This window comes from Octopus bimaculoides, chromosome 5, assembly GCF_001194135.2.
Source record: "Octopus bimaculoides isolate UCB-OBI-ISO-001 chromosome 5, ASM119413v2, whole genome shotgun sequence".
Taxonomy (NCBI): domain Eukaryota; kingdom Metazoa; phylum Mollusca; class Cephalopoda; order Octopoda; family Octopodidae; genus Octopus; species Octopus bimaculoides.
The window spans coordinates 55946355-55967784 of NC_068985.1; the positions used below are offsets into that span (position 1 = coordinate 55946355).

The following is a 21430-nucleotide window of genomic DNA, read 5'->3' on the forward strand; positions in this document are numbered from 1 at the left end:
GTAGAAACTCTGCCAGATCAGATTGGAGTCTGGTGTAGCCATCTGGTTCGCCAGTCCCCAGTCAAATCGTCCAACCCATGCTAGCATGGAAAGCGGATGTTAAACGATGATGATGATGATGATATATATATATATATATGGAAGAATGTACGAAAAAAAACAACAACAGACGAGGACAGGTGGTGTAAACAACAAAAGGATGTAATAGGTTGACGCTCGGGAATACAGAAAGTCTTTGACGTTTCGAGCTACGCTCTTCAACAGAAAGAATACGGAGAAAACAAGGAGAAAAACACGGAGAAATAAAATTGAATAGTCCTTGGTCAACGATCTATCATGGCTTCATATACGAGTATGTGCACATGAATGTGTTAGTGTCTCCTTTTGTTCATATCAAATGGTAGCTGCAAATGAGTGTGACCACCATGAGGTAACCATATATTTCCTCTACAGCAAGACATCTATGCTTGTCTTTCTACCATACATGACACAAAGCCACTGCCCTCACTCTACACCTGCCACCCTCAAAGAGTCTTGTGTTGCAAGTTACTTGGTGACATTACTAGCACCAGATCTACAAAAAAAAAAAAAAAAAAAAAAAAAAAAGCATCCAGTACATTCTGTAAAGTAGCTGGTATTAGGAAAGGCATCCAGTCATGGAAACCATACCAAAACAGATAACTGGAGACCAACACAGCCCTCAAGCTAGTGGAATGTCTATAGCCTGTTGAATGTCCATATTCCATGCTAGCATGGAATATGGATGTTAAATAATGGATGACGACTAGTAGTTCAATGAGCTGGTAATCCAACACTTTATATTTAATGAGCAGCTAATAAACAATTTACTACCCAGGCACATTGCTTCTACCTATATCTCTCGTTTGCTCACATTTGTAATCTTACTATAATAGGCGTTATGTCCGTTTGTCTGTCTGTTCCCACTTCTCGGTCAAATGGCTGGACCAATGGTCATGATGTTTTTCGGGATTACAAAGGAGATATTCAGGAAGATTTTAGAAAAAAAAAAAAAAAAGTGAAAAGTATGATTATTTTGTGGATATTGAGCTTTGTATTAATAAATCAGCTTTGATTTCTTTTGTTAAAATTCCGGCAACAAGGATTAACTCTGGATTTCCACCTCCATATAGTTCGTGAATTTAGAAGGTTTAGATTTGTGATACTATCCCTTTATTTCCCATTGTAGATGGGCAGATTTGCTATCTTACTATAGTGGGTGTTATGTTCATCTGTCTGTCCATCTCTTTGTCTGTTCCTTCTTCATGGCCAGACAGCTGGACCAATGGTTACGATATTTTTTGGGATGTGTGTCAGTATATAATGTGTCTGATTATATAGTGCTCATTGAAGTGTGTCAGTCTTGAGCAGGATTCGAAACGGCTAATTGAAGCAGCTGTTGTTTACATGTCTGTTTTGTCAATCAAAATAACCCATGGTTCCAGAACATTCAGACATTATTCGCATAGAACAGTGAGAGGTAAATCTTAGTTTGATTTTTTGCAACCCTAAAGATTCTGCTTGCACATTCACAGCAAACAAGGTACAGGGCCAGACTTTAGGTCGTGTAGGTATATTTTTACCCACTCCGATGTTTACACACAGCCAGTTATATGTTGCTATGAGTGGAGCAACAGACTCCAGTAATTTGAAAATTAGTGTCAACCAAACAGAAAATATCATCTACAAAGATACAAAGAAGTTTTGTAATCATATTGATATTATCGAAAGGAATATGATTCATAATTTAAATATGGAAATTTGTGAACTTCGAATGTATAAGAGTATAAAGAAGAATAAAATAGTGTAAACAACAAAAATAAAAGTATATCTAAATAGCATATTTTTCTTAATACTTTTTATGTAGTGGTTGAAGGAAGGTCTGGCTTTCGTTAGGAGTGGTTCACATAACGATTCATGATACAGAGGCTGGGAGCCTATTTCAGTTTGGGAGTGAATCGTCATCACATGTCACTTAGTCGCAAAAACATGTCATATAGCTGCTGTAGAATGATGTATCACCAACAATAATGTGATTTCTTTAAGATGTCACCCAGTAATCTATCAAGTCCATTTACACATTTCTCAGTACATACTGCTGTTATGATTTTCCTCCCTCATTTTATGCCTCCATCATAGATTTACTAGTATAACTTACAGGTATGGTGATGCAAACAAGAAAAATAGAACTCAAAATATGAGTATGTAAATAGTGATCATTGCCAGAGTAGCTGTGTGGCTTCCGTGCCGGTGGCATGTAAATAGCACCATTTGAGCGTGATTGTTACCAGTGTCGTCTTCCTGGCACATGAAAAGACATTCAAGCGAGATCGTTGCCAGTGCCGCTGGACTGGCTCTTGTGCAGGTGGCATGTAAAATACACCATTTTGAGCGTGGCCATTGCCAGTACTGCCTGACTGGCCTTCGTGCCGGTGGTACATAAAAGCACCCACTGCACTCTCGGAGTGGTTGGCATTAGGAAGGGCATCCAGCTGTAGAAACTCTGCCAAATCAGATTGGAGCCTGGTGTAGCCATTTGGTTCACTAGTCCTCAGTCAAATCGTCCAACCCATGCTAGCATGGAAAGTGGACGTTAAACGATGATGATGATGATTTAGTAGAAGCAACAGAGTGACTCAAGGCCTGAGTGTTTCATGCATTAGCACTTATCTAACTAGTCACAGGTTGAAGTGCTGATGGTTTATACAGCTGGTGAGAATTACATATGTATTTACTTATTGAACAATATAACAGGCAAACTATTTGAAAAATATGAACTATCCATGTGACATTGTTATGATTTAAAATTTGATCTAGAACAATCCAGAGGAAAATGCAATTTGCACCAGCCATATAAACCCACTCCCCTTCAACCTGTAGCTAGTTTGATAAGTGCTAATGCACAAAACTCTTGGACCTTGAGTCACTCTGTTACATCTGCTAAATACTAATAAAGATAATATAACTTACATAAACATCTGCTGTGCAAGATCTCCCTGGATTAAATCTTGTGCAAAAGTCACTATACTTGGGGCAGTCGAGTAATCTGTGATGGTCTGAAACAGAAAGTTGAAAGGGGAAAATAAAAGCATGTTAGCAGAAAAATTCAAATGACAATCTGACACCTAAATTCATTATTTTTTTTGTTTTTTTTTACAAATATCTTATGTAAATTTCATAATAATTGTGGATGTGAGTTTATTTGGAGTTTTAACCCTTTAACATTCAGATTAACTTACCAAATGTAAAGCTTGTTGTTTGTCCACATTTTTTAAAATTAATCATGTACTTTCTTGTAGCTTCAAGATTTTGAAAATGTGATAAAAGAAGTCTCATCATGTGTATATATGTGTGGATGTGCTTGTTGTGTCTACCCTTGTCTTGACATCATGTAATGACTGTAAGCAAGCATCACTGTCATACAAGCAGCATTTGTTTCCAATCTTCCACAAAAACATGCCTGACCATGGGAAAATATTACCTTTCTTGGAAACAGCTAAGGGTTGACAACATATGCTTAGGTTGTTGGAGCTGGGGCAGGGCTATAACAGAGGATACTTCTCTAAAAACCTGAAACCACACCGTTGATTGGAAAGCAAGCTTCTTAACCACACTGCCACCTATTTGGTTTATTCTCAATGAGAATATATTGGTCTATTATTTGATAAGCATTCAGGTGATAATTCTTCTAAAAACAGCCTTCTTAAGACCCTGTGTTAGACACTGATTAATTAAATCCAATAATCCCAACATCAGCTAATCTATCTTCAAAAACAAGATGGTATCAACCAAATTCCATCCATAATATAGTTCTATCTTCACTAGCAATCTTTAAATACTGAATATTTTTTTTTGTAATTTTCACTTGTTCCTCATTAATAACAAATAGGAAATGATTTTTAAGAAAACATTTCTGTGAACTTAATTCAAAGATTGCCATTATAATCTTGATGAGATGAAATTAAATAACTAATTAATCTCCTAAAATTGTAATAATTTCTAACATTTACTGACCTGAGTCTGACTTGAACGACGCTGTACAGGCGTGTTACCAGGAGTTCTCCGTCTGTGTTCGTCTTGGATTTCATTGTACATTGAAAGAATATATCCAGCAACGATCATCTAGAAAATAAAACAGTTTACAACATTTAGAACAAACTGAAGTGCCAATTACTCAACGAGTCAAATAAACCAAACATTTTAGTAAAGTTGAGCCACTAGGGGAGGCCTTGGTCTGTTAGAAATAGCAGCTAAATCTCCCTCAAATCTTTAAAAAAAAAGTACAGGTTGCATTATGTGGTCCTGGATCCCCAATAAACAGAAAGGGACAGGAGGGCTGTTATTGGAATATTTTTATTTAATGTCTGCTTGATGAGGGCTGACCTAGAACAAAACAACAAGAACAACGAGTATAAAGAACTTCAGTTATTTTGAGACAATGAAGGAACTAAAACCTTTGCAATCCTAGATTTCCTTGACCAGGGCAGACTTAGGGCTAAACAACAAGAACAAGTACTTTCGATGGTTCCTTCTCTCTTCTCACAATTCACTGGGTCCCAATCTCCCCTTAGAATCTTTCCAAGAACTATGGTCAGTAATACTTTAGGGAGGAACATTAGTTTATAAAACTATTTCCTTCTACAATTTGTACAAAACCAGGGCTTCTTAGATTTTTTAAACTGATACACCCAATTATAATTTAATTACTATTCACCTGCCAAATAAATAAATTTATTATATTAAAGTGTTGATACATTCCTGTGGTTTAACTGGCCATATCCGGTCAAAATATTCTACCTCTTTTATGATCAAACTGGCCAGATCCAACATCTCATATCTATTTTACAATATTATAGCAAAAATAAACCATTACATCACTGAAATCTTGCAGCCACAAGATAATGCAGGATTAATTCAAAACAATGTGATTAAGCATTACATTTGATAGAGTAATCTGAATGCTAAAGGGTTAAAAAATCTGTCATGCTGTGGAAAGGAGATGGTAAAAGTGTATGAGATAGAGATTCTAATGAACATTACTGGTACATTCACACCCACATATGACAATTAGGTGTGTATGAGAGAGAGTGGAGGATATGTATATGCGTGCATGCCATCAGTGTTCCTGTGGGTGCGTGTGTATGTGGAAGGTATCATGATGAACAATGAAGCTGAAATTAATAGGTAAAGAATGAGAATTGTTACTAAAAAAAGGCAAAATATAAACGATGATGATAGGCAAGAATATATTGCAGAAGCCCAAATGAGAAAACAGGCTAGAAGAGAAAAAAACATGGTTGAAGGGAATAGACAAAAGTTCCATGAAATTAAAGAATTATGAAAGAAATGACAGGATATTATTACTGAGGGGTGGAGCTGGGAGGTGTTTATAGTCAACACTGTACCACAAAATGGGCCATGACATTTTCACAGGTACTGCTAGTTAAATTTACCTGTGTTTAATACAACTTACATGAGACAAAAATATCAGTAAACTCTAATTACAAACAACACAGCTTTAATCACCCAACTGCATAAAGATCTGGTGTACTCAGTTATTCACAATATCAGTGACTGTATTAATCACATATTGGAAGTGATAAATTTCGTCTAAGCACGTGGCTGCAGGTACATACCATTGACAAAGCCCAAGGAATAACATTTGGCATTCTCACGAGCCACTGCTGGTACAATTTTTCAACTCTCTGATATATATTGTGTTTTTAAACACATCATGTCTATAAGAGATTTTATTTTGGACCAAAACCAAAGTGTCTTGCTTGTTAATGGTGTATATAATTTAAGAATGATACATAGACTGTTATTCCACCTTTAATGTTTAAATCAATTTTTAAATATGAAGGATGGATTTAGAAGGCACAGAGAAGATCACTAATACTGATTTCAAATTTTTGAACAAGGCCAGCAATTTCGGGGGAGGACTAAGTCAATTACATCAACCCCAGTGCTCAACTGGTACTTATTTCATTGACCTTGTAAGGAAGAAAGGCAAAGTTGACCTCAGCAGGATTTGAACTCAGAACATAGATGGACAAAATGCTGCTAAGCATTTTTCCTGGTGTGCTAATGATTCTAACAGCTCACTGCCTTGAAGATCACTAATATTAAATTGCAGGTTTATGAGTTTGAGGTTCAAATCATTACATTCTGTGTTCAAAGTATTTATCTGTTTAGGTAACCCTAAATTTCATCACATACAAACTAGGATATTTTACTTGAAAAATTCATCCTACTCACTGTAAACCCCTAAGCTTTTATTCATCTCCAGGGATCTATATGTAGCACTTTGAGAAGCTTTGGTGTAAATATTTATACTTTTAGCCAAGAAGGAAGACAGTACCTATGGCTGCATTACTGGGGTAATAGAGAAAGTCTATTACCTACATAGGTCAAAGTGGAATTTGAACTGAGGACACAAAGTACCAGAACAATACCACAAGACACTGTTTTACTATTCTGTCACTCCATTGGCCTGGATTGATACTTGAAGCAGAAAATTAATTTAATTCCTCTGAGTAAACTTACATTAAAATTGGTTTGACAGGCGCCACTTTCAGGAAGAAACTGGACAATATTCCAGTTCATCTCAATTTCTGGCTGGAAAATAGAATTAAAAAAAAAAATTTTTTAATGCATAAATAAATAAAAACAAAGAAAATGAAATAGTCTTATTTTGAAATTTGAGTATTTTGAGACATACAGGGTAATTTTGCCCTTCACCATCCTCTATTTTTATCAGACTGCAGGTGTCACATAAAATGCACCCATGCTGGTGCCATACAGAAGCACTTGTGTTGGTAGCATGTGAAAGCATCCAGTACACTGTAAAGTGGGAAGCGTTAGAAAGGGTATCCAGCCATAGAAACCATGTCAAGACAGACAACTGGAGCCTGGCCAGCTCCTGTCAAACTGTCCAACCCATGCTAGTATGGAAACAGATGTTAAACAATGATGATGATGATGATGATGATCATGGTTTTAATGTCATTTTTTTTTTGTGTTTGCATAATCGGATGAGAGTATGTTGGGGTAGAGATTCCCATGGCTGAATGTTCTTCCTGATGACAACATCCCTCTTGTTTCCAAGCATAGTCATAATCTCCTGGTCTATTGAACAGCAGACTGGCTGGGCAGGGTAGAGAACTGGAAACAAATGGTACCATATGAATTAGCCTGTTGCTTACAACCAGCAAACACACATGAAGACGAGGGGTAATATGAACACACTCACACAAAGGCACACATACACATGAATGGTTTCTTTCAGTTTCCATCCTCCAAAATTCCTAAGGCTTTGGTTTAATCAAGGCTATAGTAGAAGACACTTGCCCAAGGTACCTACATGAGACTAAACACAAAACCATATGGTTCTATATTTAAGAGATGAGGAATTATGTACATTATTTACATTTGATGAATATTTGTCCTCATCTTGTTTGTTGTTAACACAACGTTTCAGCTGATATAAACTCCAGCCTTCATCAGGTGTCTTGGGGAAATTTCGAACCTGGGTTCTCATCCCTAAGGTATTTTTTGATATTATTATTATTCAGGTCACTGCCTGGAATTGAACTCAGAATCCAGGGATTAGTAGCCCGTGCTCTTAATCACTACGCCATATGCCACGGGCATATGGTGTAGTGGTTAAGAACATGGGCTACTAACCTTAAGATTCTGAGTTCGATTCCAGGCAGTGACCTGAATAATGATAATAATAATAAGAAGCACAACAACATCGAAAAATACCTTAGGAATGAGAACCCAGGTTCAAAATTTCCCCAAGACACCTGATGAAAGCTGGAGGGTATATCAGCTGAAATGTGTTAACAACAAACAAGATGAGGACAAATATTTGTCAAATGTAAATAATGTACAAAACCATATGGTTGGGAAGCAAACTTCTTAGTCACACAGCCATGGCTGTCTTAGCAACACTGTAGGCACCTGGGTAAATCAGTGTGCTAGGCCCTATAGTATTCATTTATTGACAGCAAGTCAGAGTATACATAGATCAGAATCAGAATGAGATGATCAGGTATAGCTGAGTGCTGATGATATAGTATGGCTGACTGGACAATTAGCCTGTTTTAGTGACAGTACTTTTGGGTGCTGGAGGTAACACACACACACACACACACTGAAATAAACACATACAGATAGAATGAATGAGCAAGTGCAAGGGAGAGAAAGAGAGAGTGACAGACAGGTATTACAATTTGCTTAAAATACTTTCCCTTACCTCATACACATAAAGAGAAATATGCTCACAAATAAATAGTGAGAAAGAGAGAGAGAGATATATAGGAGACACATACATCAAAACAGTTGGTGTTATAAAAGTTAACATTGAATCAGCAATAAGAAATGGAGGGTGCCAAAATAGCTGAGCCTAAACACCTCATACCCAATCAGAATTAGGATCTTAAACCTGTGAGGTTCCCAGGCAACAGCCCAGTGTGCTCAGTCCTTTAAGATGGCACTGCATACAACAATACCTACACCTTCTAAATCATTATTTGATGTGACTTCTTATTGTTTGTAAATTTTTCATAAATTGTAAAATAAAATTTCAAAACTGTCAAACAAACCTCATCACTAGAATCATCATCTAATTTTTCTCCTTCATTATCCATATCCTCTTCTGCATCAGACTCTTTCTCTTTCTCTTCATCATCATCATTACCTCCTTCAGGAATTTCTGATTCAGCAGAAGATGGCAATTTACCTTTCACTCCACCGTGATTAGCCTAGAAGAACAGCAACAACAACAGCATCATCACCATTAACCTTCAAGAAGTTTGTTATATAACATATCAATATTAGTTTGGTTAAATATGGCACCATCTGGTACTGGATAGCTGAGATTATAGCAGTGTATTATAAAGTGTATTATATCATTCATACTCCAGTATTCATCAACACTATTACACACCTAACAGAGCATACTTGCATCATTTCTTCCTAGCCTTCACAAAACCTCCTCACACAAGACCCACATGTCATTACTTTGCAACATTGCACTTCACACAAAAATATTGTGGAATTTGAGAGAAAAAACTTTTATTACCAGTGAAGCTCCCTAATGTTCCTCACCTCATTCTTACTTTTTCAGAACTCTCATCTCCACTGCTAATTAGGTCACCTTCATAACAAAAGCTATAAACTATTGCTAGGAAGTATTCAAAGCTTTTAAAAACATTCATTTCATATATACTCTTTTCCTTTCTCTGCTAACAACTCCTCTGTACCTGTCACATATGAAGTCTACCATCTGTCAGAATGTTTGTGATCTCACTACACTTTGTGCTTCCATAGATTACAATGAGCACACTATATAGAATTCTTACCTACTCCTTTTCTACATGTCAAACATAGTTTTTCCTGATGGCAGCAGGGTACGGTTTTTTTTTTTCCTGGTGACTAAAACTGTCTTTGCTAAGTTTACTTTGAGGTCTCTTGGTACTAAGTTTAAAATTTCCTCTCTAAATCTCTGACCAACTTATCTATAGGAATTAAGTCATCCAGATTGCAAGCATTCCCACAGACAACTGGTTTTAAACACCTCTGTTGTGGCCTGAAGAACCATAATAGGACTGAAATGAGAGCAGAGCCCTGATGTGCACCAAACTGTACTCAAAACAATTCAAAATTGTTCAGAAGTAAAATACTCACAGAGTCCATCCACAAGAGATACTCCCAGCACTGCTCTACAGTAAATTCTATCAAATGGAACAGGTTACGTGATTTAATGCTGCTTGTGATGTAATTCATATAACTGAGGGCATTGTCAATAGACTGTTTCTTGGTGCAGAGCAAAATCATGTTGAAATTGGCAAATACTATCAAAGAACCAAGTCGCTGGAATTCAGCTATCAGCTGTGAATTGGAAGGAAATAGAGTTTATAATTAAATATAGAAGTATGAGAGATGATTAAATATATACGAATGAAATGGCATTGAGGACGGTTAAATATTAGAAAATATATATACAGCATGGTTGTTAAGTTATGCAAATTTGAAAGGACATTCTATAGAAGCATGCATGATGGCTGTGTGATTTAGAAATTTGCTTCCCAACTATGTGATTTTGGGTTCAGTCCAAATACATAGTACCTTGGGCAACTGTCTTCTACTATAGCTCTAGACTGACCAAAGCTTTGTGAGTGAATTAGGCAGAAGCTTGACATGTGTATGTGTGTATATGTATGTATATGTGAGTATGTGTGCTTTCTGTTTTGTCATCACACAATAGTTGTAAATGAGTATCCCCATCATACAAGGTGTTATTCATTTCCAATCTTCCATTAAAACATATCTGGCCAAGGGGAAATATTACCATTCTTGAAAACAAGTTAAAGTTGGCAACAGGAAGGGCTTCTTGCCTTGAAAATTTGCCTCAACAAATCTCATCTGATCCATGCAACCATGGAAATATTGATGTTAAAACGATGATGATAAAGATAATGAAGGAGGATTTCATGAGGTAATTACCTGAAGGAAAATTTTCCTCATCATTCCATTAAGTGTTCTTCGCAAGGCTGGATCATATAAAAGGGCTGTGGGAGATCGCAACCACCTGTGAGGAGAAGACAAAGATCTGAGATGTTTCCACAGTCAATGAAGTTCAATTTGAATACAACAAAGTCATCTTGTGAGGAATTAATAAATCTGCCAACACCCATAGTGCATCAGTCTGTTGTGACCCACAGATATGCTGTTTCCTTTTTCTGTCTTTTCTATTACTACTATAATGGCCTCTGCTCTTACCTCCACCTCGTGCCCTTACTGCTGAGTCCAACATCCACACTGGACCACACTAATCCCCATACCTAGAACATTGCTCTGGAATCTTCTCCCTTGCTCATGTCTGATGTATAACAGCTTAAATGAAACATTAATGAGCTGGCAGAAACGTTAGCACGCCGGGCGAAATGCTTAGAGGTATTTCATCTGCCTTTACGTTCTGAGTTCAAATTCCGCCAGGGTCGACTTTGCCTTTCATCCTTTCGGGGTCGATAAATTAAGTACAAGTTACACACTGGGGTCGATGTAATCGACTTAACCCCTTTGTCTGTCCTTGTTTGTCCCCTCTATGTTTAGCCCCTTGTGGGTAATAAAGAAATAAGAAACATTAATGATGTCAACTCAATGATCTTGGAGGACCTGCAAGTGTTGTGGGCACTGCCCTTCCTTCAGATCAACTCCTTTCAAACAAATTTATAACCATCCCATCTTTATCCTGTGTGTAAGGAACCCACAACAGATCCAAAATGTCAGATATGGTTATTTTACTTCCCTAAATAATTGTAATTACATCAAACCCAGTATGTGATTGGCACTTTATTTTATCAATCCCAAAATGATGACAGGTACAGTTAACCTCAGTGGGATTTGAACTCAGAATGCAAAGAGCCGGAAGAAATGCCACAAAGCATTTTTACTGATGTGCTAACAATTCTGCCAGAACAACAACTAGTATTTTGAGGAAATGCATAAATGTCTGAAATCTCATAGTTTTCTCATCACGCAAGAAGGAGTGGATATTCACAAAAGAAATGAGGCAGAGCCCATGACCTGTACATGTGAGATGGATATGGTTGAGATTGAGTTTCATATCTGTTGAGGTGGAGAGGGAATTAAAAGGTGTTGATTCTCCAGGAAGGACTGATTGGGTAAACTGTGAGAAATCTGGAAGATGAGGTATAACAAGGATGATGATGATGATAGAGAGAGAGGTGGGGTATCAAGTGCACCAGTGTGTAAAGAGGGAGACTGTAGTACATGTACATAGTTTACTAGATTAACCCTTATATTACCATATTTCTGTGAAAATATGCTGCCTTTGTTTCAGTTGATTTGAAAAATAATGAAGAATTTAGTAAAATGACTGCCACTATTAAGCTACTGCCTGCAACATAATTCAACATAGAAATTTGATGGACAGTTCTAATTTAGGTCACTTTAAAACAAAGTTTGTATCATAAAATCAATGGTGGATTCAGGTGGATTGGTATCTAAAGGGTTAAAGCAGCATAGGGCTGTTACAGTGGTATAACAGTAGAAGTGACAGCAGACACTGTACCCCTGTGACTTACCGATTGTAAAGTATTTCATTGTTACTAATCAGTTGAATGACATTTTTTTGTACATGATCCAGGATGTGTGTATATGTAGCAGCATAGCAGTGCTATACCAAGGATGTGATCAATACTTCAATATTGGTTTCAAATTTTGGCACAAGGCCAGCAATTTATGGAAAGGGGCTAAGTTGATGACATTGACCCCAATGATCAACTCATACTTATTTTATCGACCCCTAAAGGTTGAAAGGCAAAGTTAGAACATAAAGACATCTTTATCCTGTGTTCAGGGAACCCACAACAGATCCAAAATGTCAGATATGGTTATTTTACTTCCCTAATTAGAACATAAAGACAAGACGAAATGTTGCTAAGCATTTTGCCCAGTGTGCTTACAATTCTGCCAGCTTGCTGCCTTTGATCAGTTCTTCAATATTGGTCACAAGTCTGAACTCCTTGTGACATCAAGGCAGAATCACATTAAACTATGTCCAGAATTAATTAAGTATGACTTTTGTGTCATCAGCTGGAAACAATAACTTTAAAGAAACAAAAAAAAAAAAAACAACTGCATGTAGAAAGACCTACCGATAGAAGTGTACAATCTGGTTGTCAGCAAAAACATTTTTGTAAGCTGTCACATCTCTAACCCAACCTTGAATCATGGTTTTCAGGATTCTGAAAAAAAAAAAAAAATCACAAGACATTTGCATAAGGGACATGTTAGAAAAAGAGGAAAAGATACCCCACATTGTAATAAATTCCTCAAAAATATACAAAATTATATTACCATATTTGATGGCATATAAGATGCACTATTTTCCAACAAATATGTCTTGAAAAAACTCATTCTGGGTCCTATATGAAAAGTTGGGCTTACATTACATATAGAACCATTTTTTCTGAACATGTGCTGCTGAAATTGGGATGCACTTAATACATCAGTGCATCTTTTATGCCATCAAATGTGGTAGTCCCTGAGGACTTGCTTCATAACTAGTCTTAATCAGATCAGTGGCTAATAGGGGTACTACCATCAACTTAAGTAAAGTTGGGTGGGTGGGAATCACTCGCCTAAACATAATTACTGTTGCTAGGCATCATCTCCATTGTAATAACGATTTTTATTTCAGGCACAAAGCCACAAATTTTAAGAGAGGGATGTCATTGCTATCATCCTTTAACATCCATCTTCCATGCTGGCAAGCAGGGGAGCTGCACCAGGTTCCAGCCTGATGCAGCTCTCCAGCTTTGGATGTTTTGATTTAATCTCTAGTACTGGTGCCACAATAAAATACATCCAGTACACAAAGTAAAGTGGTTGATGAGAGAGAAAGAGAGAGAGTGAGAGAGATCATAAGGTCAAGGGGGTCCCTAAGTTTTTTTGATGTCAAGGACATGGCAACCAGTACACATATTTAGTTGTTCTTAGGAAGGGTCCTGGCTGTAGAAACGACAAAATGAAAATGGACAAGCGAGGTGTGGTCTTGGAACCACATTTAAGAGATACCAACTCTGCATAAGAGCTGGTTTTAGTCATGGTCAACTCATCAAACCAAGCCAATATGTAAAGCAGATAACACTGGTAATGAATCAGCCCAGAAACCCTAAAAGCAAAATAAATCTTGGTAGGGACAAATTAAAGATTTTTTTTCTAAGTACATTATTGAAAAGTTTTATGTAAGAAGAGAGGAGAATAGGTGATTTACTAAACCTGGGAGAAGTTTTGGAAGAGGGAGACCCATGAAGACATGGGACAAAGTATTGAAGGCCCATCTCAAAACGCTGTACCTAACGACGGGGATAACAGAGGACCAAGATATGTGGCACATTGCTGTACTAGGGAAGACCTGCTCACCACAAGAGAACTGAGATCCTAAAACCAGGGTGTCATGTAAAAAACAGTGGTGTGGGTGCTGGTGCTATGTAAAAAGCACCGATGATGGTGCCACATAAAAAGCACTCAGTCCACTCTGTGGAGTGGTTGGCGTTAGGAATGGCATTCAGCCATAGAAACCAAACGATAACAGACTATGGAACCTGATGCAGCCCCTGTCAAGCCATACCAGTATGGAAAACAGACATTAAATGTTCTTGATGATGATGATGATGATGGTGATGATGGTGATGGTGATGATGGTGATGGTGGTGATGATGATGATGATGATGGTGGTGATGGTGATGGTGGTGATGGTGATGATGATGAGGAGGAGGAGGAGGAGGAAGAGGAGGAGATCATTTGTATGCGTATTAAATTTTGGTTTCTTTTCTAATTAAGTACAAGCTCCTTTTAGAGAGGAGATGAATATAACTGGTTCATCAGACATCAGTATATTACTATTATTTACATGAAATGAACAGAATAGTCCACTCTGATTCAGGATCACAGAGAACAATTTTATCAGGAATACAAAGTTTCTGTCAAGCTTCCTTCCCAAAATGTGAATGCTTATCTTCAATATCTGAAAAGATTTTGAGGCCCCAGGAAATATCGTACTTTTACCTGCTTAAATATATAATCATAGAAATTTATGTGAGAAAGGAGTAGTTAGAGAGAGAGAGAGAGAGAGAGAGAGAGAGAGAGAGAGAGAGAGAGAGAGAGAGAGAGAGAGAGAGACTTGCGGACAGAGGAACAGTAAGAACATGCTCAATGATAGCTATTTCACAGTGTCTTACCTGAAAGTAACTGAGCACAGAGCTGTTTCATCATAACTGGTCAACATTGTGGCTGCACCTTGGCCTTGCATCATTTCCTCCAAAGAAGTCCGGGGCATGAGGTCAAAACTGACTGCACTTGCTCCCTCTACATCACTGACATGGGCAGACTGCAAATACACACAACAAAATAGAATTTTAATAATGGCACTCAGGTTACTTCTATTTCTTGAATTAAAACAGGAAACTATTTGGAAATGATACTGCTCAGAAACCAAGGCATGAAGACATAGTGTAGTAAAGTTTTAACTGGAAATGAATTTAAAATTTAGAAGTTAACTTGTCAAATTGACCCATTAATCCTACACATCCTGTACTATACAAACCTGCTCAGCACCACATCAGTCTATCAGTTCTATACCACCTGAAATCACAAATCCTTTGGAGATGATATCCAGTGTAAAGTATATATTTCTTCTAAACACAGTTTGATGTCTGATTTCAATCTGTTTGATTCTTTATCAAGTAACTTGAATAAAATATTATCCGAGGATGGTTGGACTGTGAACCTTTAACAAGTGTTGCTGATCCAAAATTACCTTTATAACTTGATGTGAAGCCTGTTGATTTTTTATTTCCAACATTGTTACTGGGCATCAGCTACATCAGTCTTTTCACTCAAGGAGAACCTACAGATATCATACAGCCTAGACCTCCTTTCCTGACAAACTTAATATAAATTGAAAATGCTAAATACAAATCTCGCAACAGATAGTAAGTGCTTATTGTTGATATTTTACAAACCTCAATAACTGTATTGACAGCCAAACTTGACATGTCCAACTCCAGACATACTGTAGAATATGCTCCTGGTTTGTTCACCTCCACTGTAGTTTTCTCTTCAAGTTCCATACACAACCTAGTTTGTTATTTATAGTAAAAGTAGAAAGTATGTCAAAAGTTTTAAACATAAAAATGCTTTGATCTTTTGCATGATAATTATTGAACAAGTGAATTTCGATGAATAACTTGCATAAAGTTGTATTCTAATGAATATTTATTGTACAAGTGTATTTTGGTGGCTATATAAATTATAAACAAATATTTTTGTGAATTTATCTTAATACTAGAAGGACTGAGTGTGTCAAATGACACATTTCAAAACCTTAATTGCACACAATTGAAAAACTATTGTAGATTTTGACATCATCGTGCTTGACTTTTCATAGTTTTATGATATCTATATATCCTATAAATTATAGGTTGTTTGCACCAACTGTAAAAAGAAAAATAAACCACATGCATCAATGGACACATTTGGCAACTTTTGAAATTTGCACCTGCTTCTGTTTATAAATACATGTGACAACATTTTAGATATTCAGTAATTGCAAAGCCTTTACAATTCCCAAAACAAAACTGCAATTTAGTCAGAACAATTCATCAGAAAAGAAGAGAATTACCAGAAGCAGTAAAACAGGTGAAATCAGTCCATGAAACTGGTTTTGAAATTTGGAGAAACCTACTGTCACACATCGTACCAGTGAAAGAAACTGAAGCCTGTTGTTTTGAGTGCCTTACATAAACATATAGAAGTTCCTTCTGAAAATAACCCCAAGAAGAAGCCTGACACCATACTTTTTTATATAAAAAATATGGTAGGCATAGATGTGCTTGACCAAAGCAAGCAGTAGATGATGACCAATGCACGTTTTTTATAATATATTCAATATTGTTCTTATAAACAGCTGCGTAATATAGACAAGTGCTTGCAACTCAGTCACTAGTCAATGGGAATATATTCAAAAAGTTGATAAAAAAACTTTGTGGTGATTCACCCCATGGTCGTCCATGTACTATCAAATGCCCTATCGAGGAAACATCTACCTCTAGAAATAAAGTCAGAAATACATGCGTGAAAACAAAATGCCAAAACAGAACCACAGAAATGTAAAATAACCTCTCTGTGGCAAATGTGCACTAAACATTGCGATGAATGTTTAGAATTTCAATAAATTTCTTTCAAAATATCGAACTACTGCCACTAATATCATCGTGAAGTCATAAAATTCAATACATTTAATAAAGGCTTTCTACTTCTTTTCTGTCTTTTCCTTTTAAATTGAAAAACATCTTTGCGTCAATTGACACATTCTGGTGCTTAAAGGTAGGTGAAAAGTTCGATCTTTCTAGTGTTAAAGCTGTGGCCTTGTAATGAATACTAATTTTAAAACTTGTGTGTCTTGATACTGCTTCTATGATGATGTTAGTTTAAAACTCATGTGATGTCAAGGCAAGAATACAAACACACATATATGACAAGCTTCTTTTAGTTTCCATCTACCAAATCCACTCACAATGCTGTGGTCAATCCAGAGCTGCAGTAGAAGACACTTGCCCTAGGCTGTGTGTAGTAGGACATGATTGAGAAACAATACCTGCATTATTGATACACTATTAAGATATAGTTATCAGTAATTACATTTTAATAATGTGTCATGACAAGCAATATTTCAATGGCATATATTGGCCAATATTTTAATGGTGTATCTTCATCAATAATTATGTTTCAATTGTGCATACTGACCGTTTATTTATTTGACTTAGAAAATTTTCAAAAGATTTCCTGATCTACTTGGTATTTTAAAATTTTATTTTAATGTCATTTGTTGTCAATAATTCTGTATCACATATCTTCATTGTATTTGGAATCACAGAAATGGTCCTACCTCATTGCAAGTGGAACCACTTTCAATAAAACTCATCTCCAATTTAGTGACATAGCTTACCAGAAAATTCTCAGTGAAATGAGTATCTTGGACACTAATTATATTTAATGAGATATTTAGATCAAGTTAATTTCATGGTGTATCTGAAAAATAATGCTCTAATGGAGTATGTTGACCAACAGATATTTTAAATCTTGAACAATAACTATATTTTAAAAGTGTGTCTTCTAAACTAAGAGGAAGAATATTGTCCGATTACTGACCGATGGTCATCAGCTTCTTTGCCACCCAGATCAGGTCGGTCAGACAAGGAACACCAGAGTAAGTGGTTGTGTTTCTGGAGATGTCGGGCAAAAAAGAGGTCACATCCAAACATTGTGATGTCACTGGGTATGTTACCCAAAGGAATGTGTAGATATCGGCACTGTTCCAGCATCACTTGCAAGATGAGTTTCACATTCATGTAATGTTGAAGCATTCTTCGACTGCCAACTCTCTGCCAATCCAGCACATTGTATAGAGTGTTACTGAAATAAAGATAAATTGTAAACAATTAAAACATCAACACAATGGGGGAAAGAGTGAAAGGCTAATAAAAGATAAAGTAATTGAAGAGAGTCTGAAAAGCAGCCATATGTTGGTTATTGGTGAGAAAATCGAATAGGGAACCAGTATGAGTGAGATAGCAATAAAGATGTGTAAAAAGTAAAGCAAGAGATGGGCAATGGTAAAAGACAATGGTGTATATCAATGAAAATGGAAGGATACAGGGAAAAAGTATTGAAACAAATACCTTATATCTTAGCTAGTTCTTTCTTTTTGAGTTCAAATCTCAACAAGGTTGACTTTAACTTTCATCCTTCTGGAGTTTGTATATAAAATGCCAACATAAAGCTATGGATTGTAATAATTATTATATCATTGGAAAAAATGCTTTCCAGTTCTTTATGTTCTGAATTTCTAGGCAAGTGTGGCGAATGTGTCTGTTATACTCATCAAAGAAACATGTCTTTTATTGAATGTTTCTGTGATGGCTCTCCATGTCTTCCCCACCAACAACAATTAGCACCACTACCGCCACCACACCATTTATTGTCTATCTTCCTTACTGGTATCAGTTGTATAGTTCAACAGGATCTGATAAGCCAGATAACTGCATCAAGCTCCAATGTCTGCTTTGCTGTGGTTTTTATAGCTGGATCATCATCCTTTAACATCCAATTTCCATGCTGGCATAGGTTGGATGGTTTGAGCTGGAAAGCTAGAGAGCTGCACCAGGTTCCAGTTGCTTGGTTTCTATGGCTGGATGCTCTTGCTAACACCAGCCACTTTACAGTGTGTGCTGGGTGCTTTTAACATGGCACCAGCAAAGGATTCTTGCAAGCCAATCATCTTCACCAAGGGATGCTGCCTTAACACTTCTGCCATGGAAGATGGGTCTTTTTCAGTACAGCAAGGTGCCAGGTATTTTGCTCTGTTGTCATCACGTCTGAAAGGTTCAACACTCTGAGTGTTCTACATAATCTTGACTTATCTAATTTGGTAGTATAAGTCAATTGAAGTTTAGTCTCAGATTATAAGGAACAATTAAAGAAAATGTGATTTGTTGTAGCAACACAACTACAACATCTTAACTCTCATCTAGTTTGGCAGTTTAAATCTATTGAAGTTTAGTCTCAGATAACATGAACAATGCCAGCGAGTATTGAACTGGAGATTGAAGTATGAAAGATAACTGTATGATGCACATCACACCTACCTGTCAGACATGTGAATAGGTACCATGGGGAAGTTGATCATCTCTGGCATAGCAGATGTCAGTTGAGAGAAACCTACAAGTGAAAAAAAAAACATTAAAAAATTGTTTAAACATTAGAGTTGTCTGTTTTATAAAGAGATCACAAAAACTATAGGAGAATAAACAAATAATAATAATCTTCACAGTTCTAATATCACTCCTTCATAGTCAGCCTATGGACTTTTCAGCCTACTCTCATATAACCCCCATATACCTGATGTAAGCAGGAAGGGAGGTTCACTGTTGGAGCACCTTTATTCTAGGGTGAACTTGACCAGGTCCACCCAGAGCCAAATAAACAGTAACATAGTGCATCTATAAAAACAGTTCATCATTTAAAGTGGAGTTATTCTGTGTTGCCCATAATGTAACTTGATGATCTGAACCTAAGCATATAATTATGTAAACAACCAGGAGTAACTTTTTGTAGGATTTCAGTGACTGTTCCCCTCAACCTTACCCAATTTCTACAGCTGCCACATCGTCATCATCATCATCATTTAACATCTGTTCATGCAGGCATGGGTTGGATGGTTTGATCAGAGCTAGCAAGCTGGGAAGCTGCAACAGACTCCAGTCTGGTTTGGTATTTCTACAGCTGGATGCCCTTCCTAATGCCAACCACTTACAGAGTGTGCTGGGTGCTTTTATGTGACACTGCACAGGTGCTTTTACATGGCACTGCCAGTTTCCATACTTATCCTCTCCCAACACTTTTTCATAATATTCACCCTCTCACCCATTCCCCATCTTTAACCATCACTCACTCTCCTATATTTTTACAACCTCTACTCACCAAACCTTCCTGTTCTCCTGTCCCTATTCACTTTTTTTCACCTTGTACCTTGAGAGTCCACCTTGACACCTCATCACCACCAGTTCTATTTCTTTCCCTTCTCTCACACTTTAATCCTTTAGCATTTAAACTGGCCATATCTGGTCAAAATATTATACTTATTTTATGTTCAAACAGGCCAGATCATGCCTCCCACAATGTCATTCTAAAATTAAACAATTATATTATCTCAAAGCTACAAAATAATGCATGATCAGTTCAAAGCAATGCAAATCAATAAGCATTACATCTGCCAGAGTAGTCTGAATGCTAAATGGTTCATCCATCATCCCAGTATAAATCATCTCACTCAATCAAAGGGGATCTTTGTTGTTTAAGCTGCATGGTGACTCACAAGTATTGGTGCCATAAAGAAAGTACCAGGGCATTCAGCCCCAGAAGCCATGACAAAACAGACATTGGATTATGATGCAGTCTTTGAATCCATCAAATCCTGTCAAACTGTCCAGCACATGCCAACATGGAAGATGGATATTAAATGAGTATGATGATGCTACTGCCTTTGATTCAATTAATTTTGAAAATAATGAAGAATTTAATAAAATAACTATCATTATTAAGCTGCTGTTTGGAACAAAAATTTGCATAAAATTCTGATGGAAGGTTTTAATTCATATCACTTTGAAAAATGAAGTTTATACTATAGAATCTGGGGCAGCATCAGGCAAGCTGGTATCAAAAGCGTTAATTTAAAATTTCCCTGAACAGAAATTGCAGCAACTCTACACTTCTCTCTCTCTCTCTACTGCTATTATCAATCAACTAACAGCCTGATATACAAAATAATTGTTTACTCAAACAACCTTGTAGCAACATGACTTCTACACAACCAGATCATAATTTCGTTATAATAGTCATAAAATTATGACTCATGAAGATTATATAACACTGCGTTATAGGGCAGCAACTGTTATTTCTTATTTGTTTACTCCTAGAAAGTATGAAAAGTGGCTGGTATTTCCTTCAAACTTTGTTTTTGTTACACTTATTCAAACCCCAAACATTGCCTCTCAACACATGGCTATGAAGCTCCCCGACTACTCCTGCTTATGATCAGAGATGCACATATTGTCAGCCACTAAGGGGCATACTCAAGTGAGTAAGGTCAAGCAACTGACAAGCAAATCTGTGGTATTGAGCAGAATATTTGCTACAACGATATTTCTGTTTTAGCAACTCAGTGCTGAATCTGTCTGAAATGTAATGGAAAATAGGTCAGTTTCAAAACATTGATGAGAATACTGACCAAAAGCAAAAAAAAAAAAAAAAAAAA

General features: G+C 36.7%; 1 protein-coding gene across 1 annotated transcript in view; it reads right to left on the bottom strand.

Annotated features, from left to right (window-relative positions):
• Nucleotides 1–21430, bottom strand: part of LOC106884300 (DNA polymerase epsilon catalytic subunit A-like) — a 124998-nt gene that overhangs the window by 11991 nt on the left and 91577 nt on the right. Inside the window, exons 37-47 of the mRNA XM_052968400.1 lie at nucleotides 19263–19335; nucleotides 17767–18030; nucleotides 15579–15693; nucleotides 14796–14944; nucleotides 12708–12797; nucleotides 10531–10615; nucleotides 9712–9915; nucleotides 8628–8786; nucleotides 6565–6636; nucleotides 4033–4140; nucleotides 2989–3074 (exon numbers count right to left, since the gene is read on the bottom strand). Of these exons, the coding sequence (XP_052824360.1) occupies nucleotides 2989–3074; nucleotides 4033–4140; nucleotides 6565–6636; nucleotides 8628–8786; nucleotides 9712–9915; nucleotides 10531–10615; nucleotides 12708–12797; nucleotides 14796–14944; nucleotides 15579–15693; nucleotides 17767–18030; nucleotides 19263–19335 (1405 nt within the window). The remainder of the gene's footprint in view (nucleotides 1–2988; nucleotides 3075–4032; nucleotides 4141–6564; nucleotides 6637–8627; nucleotides 8787–9711; nucleotides 9916–10530; nucleotides 10616–12707; nucleotides 12798–14795; nucleotides 14945–15578; nucleotides 15694–17766; nucleotides 18031–19262; nucleotides 19336–21430) is intronic.